Source organism: Bombina bombina, chromosome 1, assembly GCF_027579735.1.
Source record: "Bombina bombina isolate aBomBom1 chromosome 1, aBomBom1.pri, whole genome shotgun sequence".
NCBI classification, from domain to species: Eukaryota; Metazoa; Chordata; class Amphibia; order Anura; family Bombinatoridae; genus Bombina; species Bombina bombina.
The window spans coordinates 1417055206-1417079435 of NC_069499.1; the positions used below are offsets into that span (position 1 = coordinate 1417055206).

Consider the following 24230-nt stretch of genomic DNA (forward strand, 5'->3'; position numbering starts at 1 on the left):
TTTTATTAAATTTTAAACAACTTTTAAATGTACTTCTATTAATTTAGCTTCATTCTCTTGGAATCCTTTAAACGTGCAGCAATACAACTACTGGGAGCTAGCTAAACACAGGTGAGTCAATGACAAGAGGCATATATGTAGAGCCACCAATAAGCAGCTAGCTCCCAGTGATGCATTGCTGCTCCTGAACCTACCTAGGAATGCTTTTCACCAAGAAAATGAGATGACAGAAGTACAATGAAAACATAATTTATGCTTACCTGATAAATTCCTTTCTTCTGTTGTGTGATCAGTCCACGGGTCATCATTACTTCTGGGATATAACTCCTCCCCAACAGGAAATGCAAGAGGATTCACCCAGCAGAGCTGCATATAGCTCCTCCCCTCTACGTCAGTCCCAGTCATTCGACCAAGAATCAACGAGAAAGGAGTAACCAAGGGTGAAGTGGTGACTGGAGTATAATTTAAAAAATATTTACCTGCCTTAAAACAGGGCGGGCCGTGGACTGATCACACAACAGAAGAAAGGAATTTATCAGGTAAGCATAAATTATGTTTTCTTCTGTTATGTGTGATCAGTCCACGGGTCATCATTACTTATGGGATACCAATACCAAAGCAAAAGTACACGGATGACGGGAGGGATAGGCAGGCTCATTATACAGAAGGAACCACTGCCTGAAGAACCTTTCTCCCAAAAATAGCCTCCGAAGAAGCAAAAGTGTCAAATTTGTAAAATTTGGAAAAAGTATGAAGCGAAGACCAAGTTGCAGCCTTGCAAATCTGTTCAACAGAGGCCTCATTCTTAAAGGCCCAAGTGGAAGCCACAGCTCTAGTGGAGTGGGCTGTAATTCTTTCAGGAGGCTGCTGTCCAGCAGTCTCATAGGCTAAACGTATTATGCTACGAAGCCAAAAAGAGAGAGAGGTAGCAGAAGCTTTTTGACCTCTCCTCTGTCCAGAATAAACGACAAACAGGGAAGAAGTTTGGCGAAAATCTTTAGTTGCCTGCAAGTAGAACTTGAGGGCACGAACTACATCCAGATTGTGTAGAAGACGTTCCTTCTTTGAAGAAGGATTTGGACACAAGGATGGAACAACAATCTCTTGATTGATATTCCTGTTAGTGACTACCTTAGGTAAGAACCCAGGTTTAGTACGCAGAACTACCTTGTCTGAGTGAAAAATCAGATAAGGAGAATCACAATGTAAGGCTGATAACTCAGAGACTCTTCGAGCCGAGGAAATAGCCATTAAAAACAGAACTTTCCAAGATAACAATTTTATATCAATGGAATGAAGGGGTTCAAACGGAACACCTTGTAAAACGTTAAGAACTAAGTTTAAACTCCATGGCGGAGCAACAGCTTTAAACACAGGCTTGATCCTAGCTAAAGCCTGACAAAAAGCCTGGACGTCTGGATTTTCTGACAGACGCCTGTGTAACAAGATGGACAGAGCTGAAATCTGTCCCTTTAATGAACTAGCTGATAAACCCTTTTCTAAACCTTCTTGTAGAAAAGACAATATCCTAGCGATCCTAACCTTACTCCAGGAGTAACCTTTGGATTCGCACCAGTATAGGTATTTACGCCATATTTTATGGTAAATCCTTCTGGTAACAGGCTTCCTAGCCTGTATCAGGGTATCAATAACCGACTCAGAAAAACCACGTTTTGATAAAATCAAGCGTTCAATTTCCAAGCAGTCAGCTTCAGAGAATTTAGATTTTGATGTTTGAATGGACCCTGTATCAGAAGGTCCTGTCTTAGAGGTAGAGACCAAGGCGGACAGGATGACATGTCCACTAGATCTGCATACCAAGTCCTGCGTGGCCATGCAGGCGCTATTAGAATCACTGATGCTCTCTCCTGTTTGATTTTGGCAATCAATCGAGGAAGCAGCGGGAAGGGTGGAAACACATAAGCCATCCCGAAGTTCCAAGGTGCTGTCAAAGCATCTATCAGAACCGCTCCCGGATCCCTGGATCTGGACCCGTAGTGAGGAAGTTTGGCGTTCTGGCGAGACGCCATGAGATCTATCTCTGGTTTGCCCCAACGTCGAAGTATTTGGGCAAAGACCTCCGGATGAAGTTCCCACTCCCCCGGATGAAAAGTCTGGCGACTCAAGAAATCCGCCTCCCAGTTCTCCACTCCCGGGATGTGGATTGCTGACAGGTGGCAAGAGTGAGACTCTGCCCAGCGAATTATCTTTGATACTTCCATCATTGCTAGGGAGCTTCTTGTCCCTCCCTGATGGTTGATGTAAGCTACAGTCGTGATGTTGTCCGACTGAAACCTGATGAACCCCCGAGTTGTTAATTGGGGCCAAGCCAGAAGGGCATTGAGAACTGCTCTCAATTCCAGAATGTTTATTGGAAGGAGACTCTCCTCCTGATTCCATAGTCCCTGAGCCTTCAGAGAACTCCAGACAGCGCCCCAACCTAGTAGGCTGGCGTCTGTTGTTACAATTGTCCAGTCTGGCCTGCTGAATGGCATCCCCCTGGACAGGTGTGGCCGATAAAGCCACCATAGAAGAGAATTTCTGGTCTCTTGATTCAGATTCAGAGTAGGGGACAAATCTGAGTAATCCCCATTCCACTGACTTAGCATGCACAATTGCAGCGGTCTGAGGTGTAGGCGTGCAAAAGGTACTATGTCCATTGCCGCTACCATTAAGCCGATCACCTCCATGCATTGAGCTACTGACGGGTGTTGAATGGAATGAAGGACACGGCATGCATTTGAAGCTTTGTTAACCTGTCTTCTGTCAGGTAAATCTTCATTTCTACAGAATCTATAAGAGTCCCCAAGAATGGAACTCTTGTGAGAGGAAAAAGAGAACTCTTCTTTTCGTTCACTTTCCATCCATGCGACCTTAGAAATGCCAGAACTAACTCTGTATGAGACTTGGCAGTCTGAAAGCTTGAAGCTTGTATTAGAATGTCGTCTAGGTACGGAGCTACCGAAATCCCTCGCGGTCTTAGTACCGCCAGAAGGGCACCCAGAACCTTTGTGAAGATTCTTGGAGCCGTAGCCAATCCGAATGGAAGAGCTACAAACTGGTAGTGCCTGTCTAAGAAGGCAAACCTTAGATACCGGTGATGATCTTTGTGGATCGGTATGTGAAGGTAAGCATCTTTTAAATCCACTGTGGTCATGTACTGACCCTTTTGGATCATGGGTAAGATTGTCCGAATAGTTTCCATTTTGAAGGATGGAACTCTTAGGAATTTGTTTAGAATCTTTAAATCTAAGATTGGCCTGAAAGTTCCCTCTTTTTTGGGAACCACAAACAGGTTTGAGTAGAACCCTTGTCCTTGTTCCGACCGCGGAACCGGATGGATCACTCCCATTAATAACAGATCTTGTACACAGCGTAGAAACGCCTCTTTCTTTATCTGGTTTGTTGACAACCTTGACAGATGAAATCTCCCTCTTGGGGGAGATAATTTGAAGTCTAGAAGGTATCCCTGAGATATGATCTCTAGTGCCCAGGGATCCTGAACATCTCTTGCCCAGGCCTGGGCGAAGAGAGAAAGTCTGCCCCCCACTAGATCCGGTCCCGGATCGGGGGCTCTCGATTCATGCTGTCTTTGGGGCAGCAGCAGGTTTCCTGGCCTGCTTGCTCTTGTTCCAGGACTGGTTAGGCTTCCAGCCTTGCCTGTAACGAGCAACAGCTCCCTCCTGTTTTGGTGCAGTGGAGGTTGATGCTGCTCCTGTTTTGAAATTCCGAAAGGGACGAAAATTAGACTGTCTAGCCTTAGCTTTGGCTTTGTCTTGAGGTAGGGCGTGGCCCTTACCTCCTGTAATGTCAGCGATAATTTCTTTCAAACCGGGCCCAAATAAAGACTGCCCCTTGAAAGGTATATTAAGTAATTTGGACTTAGAAGTAACATCGGCTGACCAGGATTTTAGCCACAGCGCCCTACGTGCCTGTATGGCGAATCCTGAGTTCTTAGCCGTAAGTTTGGTTAAATGTACTACGGCCTCCGAAATGAAAGAATTAGCTAGTTTAAGGACTCTACGCCTGTCCGTAATGTCGTCTAGCGTAGATGAACTAAGGTTCTCTTCCAGAGACTCAATCCAGAATGCTGCCGCAGCCGTAATCGGCGCGATACATGCAAGGGGTTGCAATATAAAACCTTGTTGAACAAACATTTTCTTAAGGTAACCCTCTAATTTTTTATCCATTGGATCTGAAAAAGCACAGCTATCCTCCACCGGGATAGTGGTACGCTTAGCTAAAGTAGAAACTGCTCCCTCCACCTTAGGGACCGTTTGCCATAAGTCCCGAGTGGTGGCGTCTATTGGAAGGGGTGAGAACGGCACACCGGGTCTATCCCACTCCTTAGTAACAATTTCAGTTAGTCTCTTAGGTATAGGAAAAACGTCAGTACTCGCCGGTACCGCAAAGTATTTATCCAACCTACACAGTTTCTCTGGTATTGCAACGGTGTTACAATCATTAAGAGCTGCTAAGACCTCCCCTAGTAATACACGGAGGTTTTCCAATTTAAATTTAAAATTTGAAATATCTGAATCCAATCTGTTTGGATCAGAACCGTCACCCACAGAATGAAGCTCTCCGTCCTCATGCTCTGCGAGCTGTGACGCAGTATCAGACATGGCCCTAGTATTGTCAGCGCACTCTGTTCTCACCCCAGAGTGATCACGCTTGCCTCTTAGTTCTGGTAATTTAGACAAAACTTCAGTCATAACAGTAGCCATATCTTGTAATGTTATCTGTAATGGCCGCCCAGATGTACTAGGCGCCATAATATCACGCACCTCCCGGGCGGGAGATGCAGGTACTGCCGCGTGAGGCGAGTTAGTCGGCATAACTCTCCCCTCGCTGTTTGGTGAAATTTGTTCACATTGTACAGATTGACTTTTATTTAAAGTAGCATCAATACAGTTAGTACATAAATTTCTATTGGGCTCCACCTTGGCATTGGAACAAATGACACAGATATCTTCCTCTGAGTCAGACATGTTTAACACACTAGCAAAAAAACTTACAACTTGGTTATAATCTTTATTAGCAAAAACGTACTGTGCCTCAAAGAGGTACTAAACGATTAAATGACAGTTGAAATAATGAACTGAAAAACAGTTATAGCATCAAACTTTAAAACAACACAACTTTTAGCAAAGGTTTGTTCCCATTAGTAAAATAACAATAATTAAATTTGACATAAAAAATACAAAGCAACGTTTTTATTCACAGTCACTATAAGAATTCTCACAGCTCTGCTGAGAGAATTTACCTCCCTTCAAAGAAGTTTGAAGACCCCTGAGATCTGTCAGAGATGAACCGGATCATGCAGGAAATATAAAAGTAACTGACTGGAATTTTTTGATGCGTAGCAAAGAGCGCCAAAAACGGCCCCTCCCTCTCCCACACAGCAGTGAAGAGAAACGAAACTGTCACAAATAAAAGCAAAAAAGGCTGCCAAGTGGAAAATAATGCCCAAATATTTATTCACACAGTACCTCAGCAATGTAAACGATTCTACATTCCAGCAAAAACGTTTAACATGATAAATAGTTATTAAAAGGATTAGTGACCTTTAACAGAGTAGTTCCGGTGAAATACCATCCCCAGAATACTGAAGTGTATACATACATGTCATTTTAACGGTATGGCAGGATTTTCTCATCAATTCCATTCAGAAAATAAAAACTGCTACATACCTCAATGCAGATTCATCTGCCCGCTGTCCCCTGATCTGAAGCCTTTACCTCCCTCAGATGGCCGAGAACAGCAATATGATCTTAACAACTCCGGTTAAAATCATAGTAAAAAACTCTGGCAGATTCTTCCTCAAACTCTGCCAGAGAAGTAATAACACGCTCCGGTGCTATAGTAAAATAACAAACTTTTGATTGAAGTCATAAAAACTAAGTATAATCACCATAGTCCTCTCACACATCCTATCTAGTCGTTGGGTGCAAGAGAATGACTGGGACTGACGTAGAGGGGAGGAGCTATATGCAGCTCTGCTGGGTGAATCCTCTTGCATTTCCTGTTGGGGAGGAGTTATATCCCAGAAGTAATGATGACCCGTGGACTGATCACACATAACAGAAGAAAAGTTGTTTAAAATTAAATGCTCTATCATGAAAGTTTAATTTTGACTTGACTGTCCCTTTAACTCACATTGTGCCACTGCAATTCTGTGCTACACAGAATCAACCCCTTACTTAAAGGGACACTATACCCAAACATTTTCTTTCATGATTAAGGTAGAGAATACAATTTTAAAACATTCCAATTTACTTCTATTACCTAATTTGCTTCATTCTTTAGATATACTTTAATGAAGAAATAGCAATGCACACGGTGAACCAATCACAGAAGGCATCTATGTGCAGCTACCAATCAGCAGCTACTACGCATATCTAGATATGCTTTTCAGCAAAGAATATCAAGAGAATGAAGCAAATTAGATAATAGAAGTAAATTAGAAAGTTGTTTATAATTGTATGCTCTTTCTAAATCACGAAATAAAAAAATTTGGGTTTCATGTCCCTTTAAGTTTCAAGAAGTTCAATTAATATAAGATCGGTTGAAATTGAATAATCTGCACAAGGACCTAAGTGTGAGGAGGGACAAGCAGTAAAAGTAACAGTAAAACCCATATAATTGTTTTAGTTAAATAAAAGAAATTTAAATATTATTAAGGTAATGATTTTTTTTTTTTAGTTAAAATAAAACTATTTAAATGGTTATTATTTTTCTCCTAATAAAGTACGGCTAAAAATTTGATCAAATATGAATGATTGGAGATAGATAATTATGAAATTTTTGGGAGGTGAACTATGTATTTCTAAAAAAGGTATATAACTAAATCAGTAATTTTCTGATATAACTGGAAAAATAATCTGAAAAGTTATTACAGGTAGCCCTCCGTTTACGCCGGGGTTAGGTTCCAGAAGGAATGGTTGTAAATCGAAACCCAGTTTATAATGTAAGTCAATGGGAAGTGAGGGAAATAGGTTCCAGGCCCCTCTCAAAATTGTCATAAGTAACACCTAATACATTATTTTTAAAGCTTTGAAATGAAGACTATAAATGCTAAACAGCATTATAAACCTAATAAAATAATCACACAACACAGAATATATAATTAAACTAAGTTAAATGAACAAAAACATTTGCTAAACAGCATTATAAACCTAATAAAATAATCACACAACACAGACTTAACTTGCATTTTTTTGCAAACAGTTCTTTCTATGCATTTAAATCTTGACTGATTTATAGACAGGAAGATCTTGTTCCTTTGAAATCTGCTCGACAGCTCATCTCTGGTTAAACTGATTAATTTCAGCTTGCTTGGCTTTGCTGCAACACAAGTGGACAGCTCCACTTACTGGCTATTTTAAAAAATGCACTGCTTCTCAATGCTTTTCAATAGCAGTCACATGACTGGAAAAAAAGGTTGTTATTCTGAAACGGTGTAAATTGAACCGTTGTAAAACGAGGGCCACCTGTATTCTAAAAATGAGACCTTTATGTAGAAAACCATGATTTAAATCAGGTTTTACCAACTAGTGATTTAAATCGGAATTTAAAATCAATTTTATTTAAATCAAATCCACCCTGAGTGCAGATACATTTCCCAAAGGACCAAAAATTTAGGACTGTGAGGCGGTTCTTTTTCCCAAATAAATTTTCCCCAATGATTTTGACTGACTTCACACTTATAAATCCTTTTTTTCCCCTTTACACATATGGTCTAAAAGGAGGCAGCATTAAGGCTAGGTTTGAATATACAGGTACAAATCCTCAGACCCAAAATTCCAAAATCCAGACTCTCAATATCTTTTGTTAAAAATAAATTTACAAAATTGTATGCTTACCGGATAAAAAAAAAAAAAAAAACGACAATCTCCTGGTTCATACTTTCAGAAAAAGGCAAATTGTACCTGGTAAGGACGACTATCTTTATAAAAGAACAGAAAAGGAGATCCGCAAGATAAAAGCAGATAATTCAGAAACTCTCCTAGCAGAGGAAATTAGGTAGAAGAAAAAGAACCTTCCAAGATATCAGCTTCATATCTATGCTGTGCATAAGGTTCAAAAGGAGAGCCTTTGAGAATTGAAAGAACTAAATTGAGACTCCAAGGAGGAGAGATAGGCTTTACAACTGGCCTAATTCTCACCAACATTTGGTTTGGATGGTCTGAATATGCGGGAGCTTAGCTAACTTTTTGTGAAAGAACTAATAAAGCAGAAATTTTACCCTTCAAGGTACTAGCAGACAATCCTTTGTCCAGACAATCCTGAAGAAATTGAAGGAATCTTAAAGCAATTTAAAAAAACAAAAAACCCCCCCAAAAAAAACACACTTTGGAAAAACACTAAAGTATACCTTCCAAATCTTGTGACAAATCTTATGAGTCACAGGTTTTCTAGCTTGTAAAAGAGTTTTAATAACAAAATCAGAAAAACCTCTATGTTTCAGAATTTATTGTTCAACCTCCACACCAACAGATATTTGAAATCTGGGTAGAAAAGAGGCCCTTGAGACAAGAGATCGTGCCATGGAGGAGAAGAGGACATCTGAACCAAATCCGCTTACTATGCTCTGCGGGGCCAAGCTGTAGCTATCAGGATTACTGATGCAGACTCCTGTTTGATTCTTACACTAATCCTTGGGAGAACAAATGGAGGAAACAGAGCGAGACAAAAGTTCCATGGACGCAATATGGCGTCTATCAATTGCGCCATTATATCCCTGGATCTGGCTGAGTACATTGGCAGTTTGCGATTCAAACAAGAGGCGATCAGATACATCTCTGGCAGACGCCATTTGGAAACTAGTTGATTGAACATCTCCCAGTGATTAACCACTCTCCTAGGTTAACAGACAGATGACAGAGTATCCGCTTTCCAATTTTCCACTCCTGGAATGTGAATTGCTGATATGGAGCATTGGTACTTTTCTACCCAGAACAGAATCTGAAGCACTTTCTTAATTGAAAACAGATGAATGTTTGCTTCATGAGAAGGGGCTAAACCTGAAGAGCTCAGAGTTCTAAGATGTTTATTGGTAACTTCGCCTCCAAAAGACTACCAAACTCCTTGCGCCCTTCGAGACTCCCAGACAGCACCCAACCCAGAATACTGGCGCCTGTGGTCACAATAGCCCATGAAGGCCAAAGAAAGGACTCTGACTGATAAAGAAGGACTTTCTAATCACCATGATAGATATTGTATGACTGAGGAATCTAGAATATGCTGTTCCATCTGTAGATAGTTCTTTGTCCATTGCCTGAGGACAGTAGGAGAGGCCGTAAATGAAAGCGGGCAAATGGGACTGCCTCCGAGTCCACTACCATAAGGCCCACTACCTCCATGCACTGAGATAAAGTGGGAAAAGAAGAACATTGAAGATAACATGCTTTCTGAAGCTCGATTGTGTGAGATTCTGTCAAGAAAAGGTGCATTGATACTAAGTCTATGACAACTCCCAGAAAAGGTACCTTTGTAGCTGGAGGTAAGGAGCGCTTTGGAACATTGATTCCCAAGGATGGATAAGACCTTTTGCATATGAGCAATTGCCAGCGGCAGAGAAGGAGCCTGAACTGATGTTTGTCGAGAAAGGCAAACCTAAGAAATTGGTGATGATCCTTGTGAATAGTAATATGAAGGTAAGTGTCCTTGAGGTTTTTTGGAAGACATGAATAGACTGTTGCATTAAAGGTAAGATGGTGCAAATTGTTTCCATCTTCAAAAATAGGTATCCTCAGAATTTGTTTAGGGTTTTCAAGACCAAAATGGGTCTTTAAGTCTCTTCCTTCTTTGGAACAAAAAAAAAAAAAAAAAACATAAAAAAAAAAAACACTGCCAAGCTGAGAGGTCCGAAACTCTCAGAGCACAGGAAAGCCTTCCAAGATAACACTAAATATCTATGGAAAGTACCGCAAAAACCTTAAAACAAGGTTAAGAACAAAATTAAGGCTCCAAGGGGGAGCAACAGACTTAAGGACAGGCTTGAGTCTGACCAGGCCTGACAGGGATTGCACAGTTGGCACGACTGCCAGACACTTATGTAGCAAAATAGACAATGCAGAAACTGACCCTTCAGGGTACTGACGGAACTTTTCCAGACACCAGGACAGGCAAAATTCTAGAAATCCTGACTCCACTCCAAGAGAAGCCCTTGGGCTTCACACCAATAAGGACAAGTATGCCATAGTCTATGGCAATCCCCTCGAAAAAAATGCCTGCAAGCCTGAGTCATGATCTCAATGACTGACTCAGAAACCCCACGCTTAAACAAAACCAAGCAGGCAGCATCTGAGAAACTATATTTAGATGAAGAAGGGACCCTGACTCAGAAGGTCCTCCCTCAGGTACAGTCACCAAAGTGGAGAGACGACATTATCAGGTGGTCTGCATACCAGATCCTGCAAGGTCACGCAGAAGCTATTAGAGTCCCACCACTCTCTCCTGTTGAATACAAGCAATGATTCGTGGAAGGAGAACAAACAGAGTAAACAGGCATGACTGTAATCCAAGGAAAAACGCTAAAACATCTATCAGGTCGGTCAATGGATAACTTGAGAGTGAACCGCACCTTTAAAACTAGGCGTTCTGCCGAAACTCCCTCAAAAGCCAACTCTGGACCCCCCATTTGGGGTTTACCTAGAGAACACTTCCAGAAGAAGAATCCACTCCCCGGAAGGACATTTAGGTCTGTTCAGAAGTCCGACTTTCAAATGCCTGGAGAGAGGAAGACAGACAGCAATTGTGAGCTTCCGCCCACTGAACAATCCAAGTCACCTTCTAAATGGCAAAGGAAACCTTAGATCCTCCCTGTTGGTTAAATTAAACCATTAAGGTGACATTCCCCGACTGGAACCAAACTAAGAAATGACTGAGTCCAAGAGGCCAAACTATCAGAGCATTGAAAATCGCTCTCTACTTCAGATATTAAAGAGAAGAGCAGACACTTCCGAGTCCATAATCTTAACGAGACCCAGACAGCATACCAGCCCAGCAGGTTGGCATCCGTGGTCGCATCATCTCCCAGGAGCCTAGATCCTGCGCTTTCAACGAAACCCAGGCTCCTCACTAGCCCAGCCGGCTGGTGGCCGCATAAAAATCTCCGGAGCATGAGACCAATCCCAGATCGGAACCATCACGGGAAGAGACCCATGTCATACTGAAGACAATGTGGACAAACCCCATTCCACCGTTAGAGCATGCACAACTGCAGAGCTCTCAAAACAGTATTGAGCAAGGGAATGATGTCCATAGAAGACACCATCAGATCAATCACATCCATACACAGAGCCACTGATTCTCAAACAGGAGACTGAAGAGAGAGGCAAGAGGAAGGGTCTTGGCTCTTCTGACCTCGGTCAGAGTATCATCGATAAGGAAAAATTATGGTCCCTAAGCACCCAACCCTTATAGCTGGAAGAAGGGAACTTCTTTTTCAGCTCCACTGCCATTCGTGGAACTAAGAAGACAACAAAAACCTCAGAATGAGATCTTGCTTGTAGAAAGATACCAATAGGACATCCAGGAGGGACACCCCTGCGATACCGGTATCGAATTGCAGCCCAGAATGATAAACCACTGAGATCTGTGGCAAAACCATTGTTGAACCACAACTGAAAAAGCTTAGCCGAAAGGCAAAACACAAATTATTAGATAATTGAGTCGGAACCTAAGGATACGCATCCTTAAAGTCTAAGGTCGATATAGACTGACCCTATTGCACCAAGGAAGAAAGGAGCGAACAGTCTCCATCTGTAAGAAACGGTATGAGAAACTTGGTTAGATATTTACTGGCCAAAAAAAAAAAAAAAAAAAAAAGGACTAAAAGTTCCCTCTCTGTTTTTTACATGAAAAAGGAACTAAACCCTGTTCCAAAACTAGAACTGGAACATTACATCCAGGGTGGAGGATCCTGAAAACATCTCAAGGACTCCTCTCTTCTTATCTGGTCCACAGATAATCTTGAGAAGTGGAACCTGCTCCTGGGAGGAAGAGGATGAAATCCAAATCTTAACCCTGAAATACTATATCTACAGTCCTTTAGGGATCCAGGGCATCCTGTATCCAGGCATGATAAAAACTGCCCCCCACAGGACCCAATCATTGCACGGGGCAAACCCTACATGCTGAATGAGGGTTAGCTGCAGATTTCCATAATTACTTCCCCCTGATCCAAGACAGAGTAGGTATCCAAGAGGACTTGAACGGCTCCAGCTTGGAAGACAAAGGGGGAGACTTCCTAAAGTTGCGAGAAAGCAACATACACAAAAAATTGGCCTGACTGCCCATCTGATCTGGACCTCCTCATGGAGTCTTCCAAATGGAATCAGACAAGGCGTCGCACCAAAAAGATGTTGCACTTGTCCTTTTAAAAGAGCATCTACCCTTTATGGAAATGACCCCTACTACTTTAAACATCATGTGTCATGAAATTTAAAGGAGACAGCTTATAACTAACAGAAGGAGAGAAAAGAATCCTTGACTTCTCCTATACCAGAGAAAATTCTCCTAGCATAGTTGTGCACCAGAAAAATCCTGACAGATGAATCCTAGAATATATGAAATTACTAGATTCTGAGGATTGATAATGACAGGGGAGCCGAGTCTATCTAGAAGCCCACCTCTTAATAATACACAAAAGGTGTCCAGGCTTGAATCTGAAGAGAACTAATTCAGCAGCAGATGAAGGAATTATACTGTCCAAATCTGAGCTTTAACCCTCAGATGCTACCGACTATCCTATGCACCACTTTAAATCTAAAGGCTGAATCAAATTCAGGGTCAGGTACTGCATCTTGATCCCCAGAAGACTATTACCAATCTGAAGCAGAATATTCTGATTAGAAACCAGCATATTTACATCAAGAGATGCAGACAAAGCCCCAGATTTGCACTTACATTTTGACAGTTTTATGCAGATTACTCAAATTCAGGGGCAAGAAAAAAAAAAAAAAAAATCAGTTGTTGCCCCTTGAGCAATATACACTGGAGCAGGATAGAGACCCTTAGTAGATATAATGGAGTGCGGCTGAGTTACACGCACAACCTGAGATACACAACTATTACATAGCTGGTTAACCTGACACACACACTGGAACAGTTTTGCAAAGTACATAAAGAAATTGAAATTAGGTATGATCTGTTGATCTACCCCCCAATGGGTCAGACATAATCACAAGGAAAACAAACTTTAGACTCCAGAATTACCAAACTGTTGAAACAACAATAGTATGTAACACACATCAATATTAAAAATAGATAAAGTAGAGAGAACAAAAGAAAATACAATAACAGACTTTGAGAGTCTCTAAAGTACAGAGCCCAAAACGATCCAAATCCACCCTTCCAACAGCTCTTATATGGGTACTCATGCCATCTGTAAGCTAGAGCCGGAATAAAAAAAGAGTAAAGTGTGCAAGGGAGGTAGGAAAAATGTGAAAATAAAAGCACCCCCACACAGTGCCTCTGCAGAGGCCAACCGCCATGCTCCTGGGGGAACAGTTGACGTCATACCACCCATTTTTAATAGTTGGATTTAAAGTTAAGATGGTGCAAATTGTTTCCATCTCCAAAAGTAGGTATCTTCAAGAACTTGTTTAGGGTTTTCAAGACCAAGATTAGTCTGTAAATGCCTTCCGTCTTTGGAACAATAAAGAGAATTGAGTAAAAACCCTCCCCCTGTTCTGATACAGGCACAGGAACAATTACTTCCATCACTTCCAGGTTGATGTCAGCCGACTTAACAGGATTTGTGGGAACATGAGAATCTTCTGAAAGAGACTTAATTTGCCCCCTACCAGAACAGATTCTAGTCTGGGAGCAGCACCTTCATGCAGATTGTGTGTTGGCATTGGAATTCTTTGACTGCTTATTTTTTGCCCAGGAAGAACCAGGTTTCCAGGCCAGCTTGGAGAACTATGACTTTTGAGAGGAGGAAGACTTCTGATCCTACTCTTTACATTAGACTTCTTATCTTGAGGGAGGAAAGCTTCTTATCTTGAGGGAGGAAAGCTCATTTTCCTCCAGTAATAGTCTTAATGATAGAAACCAGATAAGAACCAAAATGAATATTTCCTTGGAAGGAAATGTTTATTAACCTATTAGACACTAATTCTGCTGACCAAGACTTTAGCCATAAAGCCCTTTTTGCCAGGACTGCCACATAGTCTTGACATCAATCTTAATGATGTCCATTATTACATCACAAATAAAAGCATTAGACATCTTGAGAGCCATTCTGAAGATCTTCAGTAGAAGCTGAATCTGCAGTCAATTTAGAATCGCACCATAGGGCTGCCAAAGAGCTGCTAGAAGGTAGGAGGGCTTCTGAAGAGCCCCTTAAAAGAGACAGTCAAGTCCAAAAAAAGCTTTCATGATTCAAATAGGGCATGTCATTTTAAACAACTTTCCAATTTACTTCACTAATTTTGCTTTGTTCGCTTGGTATTCCTAGTTGAAAGCTAAACCTAGGAGGTTCATATGCTAATTTCTTAGACCTTGAAGGCCACCTCTAATCTGAAGGCATTTTGACAGTTTTTCACCACTAAAAGGCATTAGTTCATGCGTTTCATATAGATAACATTGAGCTTGCGCACGTGAAGTTACCTAGGAGTGAGCACTGATTGGCTAAAATGCAAGTCTGTCAAAAGAACTCAAATAAGGGGGGCAGTTTGCAGAGGCTTAGATACAAGGTAATCACAGAGGAAAAAAAAAAGTGTATTACTATAACTGTGTTGGTTATGCAAAACTGGGGAATGGGTAATATAGGGACTAACTTTTTAAACAACAAATATTCTGGTGTTGACTGTCCCTTTAAGTCATAAGGGCATTTAGAGAGATTTTAAAAATCAAAATGTGTGTCTGCAGGTAGGCAGGCTAAGTCCCCCAGCTATGCTATACTGCTTAAAAAGTACCTGCTTATAGCCTGTGGGCTATGAAAGTGCTATAAAATGACTTCCCAGCATGAAGCACCCCTGCACTGGACTTTCTAGCGAGATGTCCACAGCTGCATCCAGTAAAGAAGCCTCCAGTGATGCACAGGTACAGCAGAGGATATGAGAGGAAATAGATTTGATCCCACAGGAGTAGGCTAAGGGACATGCCTTCATGACACCCGAGTGTAGTTATGGCTGAAACCCCATAAGGAGATACTGTGCACACAACACTGAATTCCTATGCCCTGCATCATTCAGAGCGTTTGCAGTCCTTTGCTTGAATGACACTTCCCAGGGGGTAATGAGTATCACACATTGGTTTGAGCTCCCAGAAAGTAAAAACCATAAACAAGTAGCAAGAACACCGCTATCTTAATCATCACTCCTGGGAGGCCAAGAACAAAACTGAAGAGAGATTGGAGGTGAATCCTGGTCAAACGGTCATGCAGGACCGCCCATGCTAAGGAAAAGCGTGCCAGCTTAGTAAAACTGTGCAGCTCTCAAATATGAATTAACCTCTTAAGGACATAAAAACAAAGCACAAAAAAAAACAAAAACCTGTACGCTCCGTATCGGCCTACGAGCCCAAACGTCTCCTACACATAAAGTTAGACAGACTGTAGCGTTGCTTCTGACATGGACTTGAGTGAAGAAAAGCAGGCAGCGAAACTCGTCAAACATGATTGCTTAGGAGCCGTTAATGTGAGCCTGGGTGGTTTTGCAGAAAGACTCTCCCTGTATCTTGCAACTCTAACTCATCAATGCTTTCACTGAGAGGCTGACAAGACTACTTAAAACTCCAGTCCCATCTCAAAGGGTAAATACTCTTCCTAAGGAACTAATCCGAAATCTGACACTTCTCTGCCAACCTCCTGTGACGAAAGGCAAAGAATGACTGGTGGGATGAGGGAAATGGGGGAGCTATTTAAGCCTTTGGCTGGGGTGTCTGCCTCCTCCTGGTGGCCAGGTTCAGTATTTCCCAAAAGTAATGAATGCAGCGGTTGACTCTCCCTGTATTAAGGAAATGAGCTTTGCTTAGAGTGTCACCCCTATGGTAGGTTATAAACGCAATGCCAATATAAAGGGATCTACTGGTCTGGACTGATTCCTACAACACTACAGCCAAGATCATGAAAAAGGGTTAATACAAGTGTCCCAATTGCACCACTTGCAACTAAAAAAATTTGATCACCCACACAGTAACAAGAAATTTGTCCTCCAGCACTCAATCACATGTACAACTGAATAAGTGGTATATATGCTGTTTTGCCCATGTGGGAAACATTATATTGGGTAGATACAAGGGACTATCAGAGAACAAATGGCGATAAGAAAAGACATTAAAAATGGACATCAAGAACAACCGGTGGCATACCATTGAATGGAGGTGCAACACTTTGTGGCAACACTAAGAGTAATTCTTATAGACCATATACCTAAGCCCCCCCAGAGGTGGAAATAGGAATAAAATGCTCCTCAGGAAAGAAACGGAATGGATCTTCAAATTGGAGACTATTGCTCCAAAAGGACTAAACTCTATGCCAGACTTGGGCAGGCTAATGTGATGGAAAGATATGTAATGCAGGGGCTGGTCTTTAAAAGTGTAAGGGATTGGGTCCTCGGTGATTGGGATAAAGGTACTCTGATGTCTACTGACATTAAAGACTTGCATCCTCCTTTTACCCCTAGGTACTGCATCAGGGTTTTATAGACCCTTGTTCAGACCTGGGCATTTGTGGATCAATTCGAATATCCCATACAATAACCACTTGACCATCTGAACCCAAACTGCAACTTCCTGATGCAATGACAAAAGTACCCAATGGTAAAAGTACCCAAAGAGTAAAAGCTTACATTACATGTTATAAAATATTTCCACCTGCTAGGACACACTGTATGTAATACAGACTAGTGTCTGTTGCCTTGTATTTATACATAATTGTATTCCACATACAGAGCAAGTATGTAGTGTTAATTCTGTTAGAATATTAATATTAGTTCACTGTATGAGTTCACCTATAATAAGAGAGTTAGGTGCCTTCTTCATTATTTATATTGAAACTCTGAGTATCTATAAATGTTTATGTGGTGGAACACTATTTAAAACAAGGGTATGAATGAACGAGGCGCTAGGTTTAAAACTATACAATACCACAATATAAGGGATTTCTCCTCAAAGGACTCCCAAAAAGAAAACACAAACTGTATTTAGAATGTCTAGCTTTAAGTACATCAAATGCACCCAGGTAGACCAAAATAAAGTGGTGTCTAAATAGACTAAATATATAGATATAGGCTGACAAATGACCAAATGTTGTTCAAAGCAAATACTGGCTAAACGGAGGATAAAACAGCTATTTTATTCCACATACAGAGCAAGTATGTAGTGTTAATTCTGTTAGAATATTAATAGTAGTTCACTGTGTTAGTTCACCTATAATAAGCGAGTTAGGTGCCTTCTTCATTATTTGTATTGGAACACTGAGTATCTATAAATGTTTATGTGGTGGAACACTATTTAAGCACACATCACTAATTTGCATATTCAATCTATATGAACATATGTCTAGATAGATTTACACTGATGTGCAATATGCCATAAGTCAGCCTTAGTATGTTATGATGCATTAATATGAGGCAGGGACTCAATTGTTGTTCACATATTAACCGTTTGAAGCACTTACAGTGTTTGCAATATTTTCCTCATTACGCTAATACAAAAGTACTTTTGGACAACAAGTGACAAGGTTAACACAGTGAAGCACCACTTCTGGTTTGGACAACAAGTGACAAGGTTAACACAGTGAAGCACCACTTCTGGTTTGGACAACAAGTGACAAGGTAACAGTGAAGCACCACTTGTGTTTGGACAACAAGTGACAAGGTAATATAGTGAAGCACCACTTACGGTTTGGACATGTTTGTCACTTCCGGTGGTGCAATCTCTTTTGAATTTCAGGTAATAAGATTGTTGGCAATATACCTGCAGGTGACAGGGCTTTTAAGTCACCATATTTGGGTATGGGCTGTTACCGGAAGTACATTGATTAATTACTTCCGGTTTTGCGATTTCCACATGTTGTATTCATCTGGCCTGTGATGAAAGTTTGGCGCCTAAACTCTAGGGGGAGGAGGTAATCACTTAATATTTCACCCTATTTAAGAGTGTTTTGCACTATGTTTTGTTGTTCTGAAGAAAGGGATTGTATTCCCCGAAAGGTCAATAAATTTGACCTGCTGTGATAAGTGATAAAATCCTGAGGTATCACTGTTTATTGCCTCTCTCTCTCAAAAATAGTTTTTCACATTGCATTAAAATAAAATGTTAGTGTTGTTATTTGCCAGTTTGATTACAGAAAGGATGTAGTAGTCTTTCAAAACACCCAAAATTAAACTTACCACTGGGTCGTATGTTGATGAAAGGATAATTGGGCATAACCAGCTTGTTAAAGTTGAACTTATAAGTGAATCGCTTTCCTTTTGTTTTATGAAGAATCCTCTTGTTGTAATAATATCTGAAACAAAAAAAAATCCTGTTTACAGAAAGTTAACAGTCAGAGATGCAAGTTCAAATTGAGAAGGAAAAAAATAATAAAATAAGTAATTTCTAATCCTCAAAACCAAACCAAAAGTGTGAAATTCATAAGCATTCTGCATTGAAAAATTGTGTCAGCCTTTTTGCATTATGAAGTAGCCAGGAGGCAGCAGTGTATTACTTTGGGCTTGCTTTATCAATCAAGGGCAGACAGGGGTGTATGTGTTTGCTTCCCGCCAGAGGAGAGCTGGGGCGGATAGGGGCGATTTGCTGCCGTAATTTAACATTGCGCGCACACACATACATATACATTATATACATACATATATATATTTATTTATATTTATTTCAAACAGGGACTGCACTCGCTGGATTTAGATAAATTAATATTTATTAAGTTGTAACGTTTTGGGGTACGCAGACTACTTCCTCAGACCAGACAATGTGTAAATGGTAACAGTGCAACTTAAATAAATATGCTAAGCCCCACCCATCAGTAAGTTCAAAAATTGTGCCAAAAACTGTTGTCATGGCAACCCCATAGTTGCCTGGTTACAAGCATCAACAAAGCAAAAGTAGCAAGATCGCACTATTTCTGCATGCCCCACGATTGCAAAATCTTGTGGAAAATGATATTTTCTACGGGGTTCAAGTCAGGTGACTGATGGCCACTGTAGAATTTGCCAGGACTTCTTCTGCAACCAAGCCTTGGTGGAGTTTGAGGTATGCTTGGGTTAATTGTCATGTTGGAAGGTCCAATGATGCACAAGCTTCAGCTTCCTCACAAACTGCATTACGTTTTCTCCTAGGATTTCCTGATACTTTAATGAATACATCTTGCCTTCCACACGCTGCAGGTTTCCAATGCCCGAAGATGCAAAGCAGCCCCAGAGCATCACGAACCACCATTATGCATAACTGTAGGCAGTGTTCTTTGCAGCGTATGCTTCATTCTTCTTCCTCCAGACATTCAGCTGATCCATCGGGCCGAAAATTTCCAGTTTTGTTTCATAGCTCCACAGTACCCCAAAACTTCTGTGGCTTATAGGATTTTGGCATACTGGAGCCGACTTTTCTTGTGCTTTTGGGTAAGTAATGGTGTACGTATTTAGGGTCAGTAGTGGTCAACGTTTGATTTGTTCATTGCAAACATCTCAAAGTCTGTATATTTTAACAATAAAAAGGAGGTTATGTCACTCTGCGCTGATGAGAAATACTATTAGGCAAGTGGGAAAAGGAGATTCCCCAACCTCCAAACAACAGTCTAAAACCGATAAGATCCCAATCAAAAAGAGAAGGATACTTAACCTTGACAAAGGCCCTGTACGGGCTGAAACTCGTTGCTCCGCCCATCAGCGTGTTTACCACGTGTTCCCTACCGGCTTCCGTCGTTTGTTGGATCCCCAGAGCTATTAGAAAAATCCGGTATTGATCCCAAAATAAAGAGAGGCACTCCTGTACAACCACTGCTCACAGAGGGACTCAGCTTAAACTCCTTGCCAAAAGAAAAAGGGAAAATCTTCCGGTGTAAGAGTGTACACCTTATATGTAGTTCTCTTTCTGATCTGGGGGTCACTCATTTCAGCTTCTCCTTACTCCAAAAGGGAAACTTCCATTTTCTGGATTTCCAGTGACTATAACCGGACCTTCCTGTTTTTATCACATTTGAATGTGAATGTTAATATTATCGTTGGATCATTTTTGGATACTGCACATATAGCATTTAGTACGCTTGATCAACGTATTTTTTGCCGATTTTATGTGGATATGTTGTATATATTTTGTAAGTTTTTTGCTAGTCTGTTTAATTAATACACTTTTTACCACAGCTAGCATTTGTTTAGGCCATTGTGTTACTCACTATATCTCATTGAGTCACTATTATTGTCATATTTGACACATATTCAAAATATCTATTTAGCTGTGTTAACAGCACTATATCATATTTTAGTCACTATTTTAAGCTGTAATAACAGCGCTGTGGGTTTAAGTATCCTCTTTTTGATTGGGATCTTAGTTATCGTTTTTATATTTTAACAATAACCCCAATTTGCAAAAGAAGCTTGATCAGGAATGGTCTTTGTGAAAGGGTAGCAGCCAAGAAACCACTTTTTTGAAAGGTGAACAGGGTAAAAAGGCTAAGATATGCTAAAGCACTGAAATGAAGATCAACTGAAGAGTGTATTATGGAGTGACTAATCCAAGTTAGAAATTTTTGGGTCCAATCGTCCACAATATGTGAGAAGAAGAGTTGGAGAGATATGGAAGAATGAGTGCTTGCGGCCTTCAGTGAAACATGGTAAAGGGTCTGTCCTGGTATTTTGGTTGCATTTCTGCCAGTGATGTTGGCGATATTGGGATCATGAATGATGAAAAGTACAGACCGGTTTTAATTCATTATGCCATTCCTTCTGGAAAGCGCCTCATTGGGAATGGTTTTCTCATCAAAACGATCCTAAGCACACTGCAGATGCAGTGATATATTTGGAGAAAAACACATCTGATAAAACAGGTCAGATTTGGAATCTGCAACAGGCATTATAACTATAACCAAACACCTATTTGAATCTATTTCCTCAAAAAAAAAAAAAAAAAAAAAAAAAAAAAAAAAGACTTTTCTACACTAATAACGCAAGTAAAGCAGTGTATAAAAAGGATGAAATGTATGATCTTAAAAAATAAATATCAGAAATTGGACAGAGTGGAGACATTTGAAAATACCCAGGACTCCCATACGATAGCAATTGCAGAACTGCATGTCATTCACAAACAAAACACTACAATACAAGACCTATAAGATAAAATGGATGACACAGAAAACAGAAGCAGACGTCACAATATTCGAATCAGGGGTATTCCTGAAGCCATACCACCTTTGGACTTGGAACAGTATGTATAAGATTTATTTAACACACTAAAACAGAGACACCAACCAAGACTGAAATAGATAGAGCCCGCAGGGCACGACGTCCTAAACCACAAGCTAACCATCCTCCTCGAGACGTAATAGTCCAAATCACTATCAGTCTAAAGAAGAGCCGATGAAGTTGGCTAGAGAACAGCAGCCTATTAAATATGAAAACTCTGATATACGACTGTTAGCAGATCTATTTTAAACGCAAAGAGTTAAAACCTCTCACTGTACTTTTAAGGAAGATGAATATAGGCTACAGATGGGGATTCCCCTTTCTTCTGATAATAGTGTGGAAAGCAAGGAGGATAACTTGCTCTTCACCTATAGATTAATCTACTTAGTATTTTAATACATAAATCTATATCATTCACAAATACACACATATTGATTCTGGTAAAGAAGGGATATATCTCTGTGTCACAAGTCCTCTCTTTGGAAAACCAATTACACTAGTAAATCTTTATGCTTCTAATAAGCAACAGGATAGCTTCATCAACTCGGTCACAAACTTAATTATTACTCACGTTAAAAGCTCCTTAATAATAGCAGGAGATCTCAATATCCCACTAAATCTTACCTTCGATTGTACTAACCCAGACACAAGAATTAAAACTCTGCACCTCCAAAACATCAAAATTACTAGGAATCCACGATACATGGAGATATATTAAACAAAAACAAGATTTTACCTTTTTCTCCAACCCAAATCGAAGTTACTCCAGATTAGATTATATTTTAGTTGACCATATTGTTCTTTCATATATCAAACACTTGAGCATAAAACATCTCATGGTCAGACCATTCCTTGGTCACCTGCACCATTAGATGGCATTCAGCCCCTCTTAAAGCATATCACTGGAGGTTGGATGGATTACTGCTTGAGAACACTCATGTCAAAAAATGTCCTAAACACAGACTTATTTCTCCATAAATGATAGTCCAGATATCAGCATAGCTACCCTTTGGAAAGCACATAAAAAGAAAATTTTTGCCTACCTGATAAATGTATTTCTTTTTTGACACGATGAGTCCACGAATCATCTTAATTACTAATGGGATATTCACCTCCTGGTCAGCAGGAGGCAAAGAGCACCCGACCCCCAGCAGAGCTGTTAAATACATCCTCCCTTCCCTCCCACTCCAGTCATTCGACTGAAGTTAGGAAGAGAAAGGAAAAGCCAAGGTGCAGGTGTCTGAAGTTTAAATCCACCCACAACCTGTCTAAAAACACAGGGCGGGCCATGGACTCATCGTGTCAAAAAAAGAAATAAATTTATCAGGTAAGCATACATTTTCTTTTTTAAGACAAGATGAGTCCACGGATCATCTTAATTACTAATGGGATTCAATACCCAAGCTAGAGTACACAGATGATACGGGAGAGACAAAACAGGGAACCTAAACGGAAGGCACCACTGCTTGAATAACCTTTCTCCCAAAAGCGTCAAATTTGTAGAACTTTGAAAAAGTGTGAAGAGAGGACCAAGTTGCAGTCTTGCAAATCTGTTCCACAGAAGCCCCATTTCTGAACGCCCATGAGGAAGCAACAGCCCTCGTGGAATGAGCCGTAATTCTCTCTGGCAGCTGCTGTCCAGCAGTCTCATATGCAAACAAATTTACTTTGTTGCCATATTTGTTGAAGAGATACTTAGGTAGGTGTCTGGACCACATGGCAGGACATAGTGCTGCCATCTAGTACTCTTGCAAATGGATAACATTCTTGCAAAACTGCTGCCATATAGTGCTCCAGACATGGGCAGGCTCCCGATCTTACATCCCTACTTTTTTAACATAAGATACCAAAAGAACAAACACACATTTGTAAAAGAAGTAAATAAGAAAGTTGTTTAAAATTGAGTGCTCTATCTGAACCATGAAAGAAATTTTGGGTTTTTATAACCTTTAATGGATGCTTTGGATAGCTTAAAGGGACACTGTAGTCAGAGAAGTGACAAATAATATTTTTGCAACATATACTGTTTAAATTGAGCATGAACTTGCCTGTGTTGTCATTTTCAGATATGAACGGTATAATACTATAGTATTGCTTCTTTTCCACACAACTCACTATTTTCCTCCACTCTCTAACCAACTGTATTACATGTATAGAGCTAGAGCTGCAACTAACGATTATTTTCATAATCGATTAATCGTCCGATTATTTTTTCGATTAATCGACTAATCGGATAAAAAGAGAATCAATAATAGTTTTCTATGTTTTAAATAAAATCCACATAATGAGTGTTACAAATATAAACTTCAGACGAAAACTTTACATTAACACAACTGTTTCTTCAATTTTTAAGCAGCAGAGCACAGTTTTAAAATTATACAAAACAAAACCGCAAACTGTTTGAAAAGAGGTAGAACTAGAAAGAGTTAGACTATCACTGTTAATAACATTCTGTTATTCACTCTTTCAGAAACTTTGCATTGAAATGCAAAAATCTCAACATGTCCACATGCTTCTGGCTAAGGCTGGTTCTCTGTTTGCAGCTATATTTCCTGCAGCAGAGAAAAGGCTGTTCAGGTGTATAAGTAGGGTTTTGCCAATTTCACCAAAGTGGGATATTTATCTTTGTTAGCTCTTCACCAATGCTAAAGTGTTTTCTACCTTGGCAAGGGGCCTCAATAAAGTAACCCTTGACTTCATTCTAACATAAAAATATCTTGAATATCTATATGCAATGGTAAATAACCAGCTATAAGGTTAGGGGAAATATCTAATCCGCTCTAAAAATAACAAATATATATTTATAAAGGTTGAATCTGGTACATATTATCACAATTTATTAAAAAAAAAAACAAAAAAAAAACAAACAAAAGCAAA

The 24230-nt window shown here is 40.2% G+C and overlaps 1 protein-coding gene across 1 annotated transcript in view; it reads right to left on the minus strand.

Moving 5' to 3' along the window:
• ETV3 (ETS variant transcription factor 3) overlaps positions 1-24230 on the minus strand; it is a 92098-nt gene that overhangs the window by 54198 nt on the left and 13670 nt on the right. Inside the window, exon 4 of the mRNA XM_053705344.1 lies at positions 18351-18466. Within this exon, the coding sequence (XP_053561319.1) occupies positions 18351-18466 (116 nt within the window). The remainder of the gene's footprint in view (positions 1-18350; positions 18467-24230) is intronic.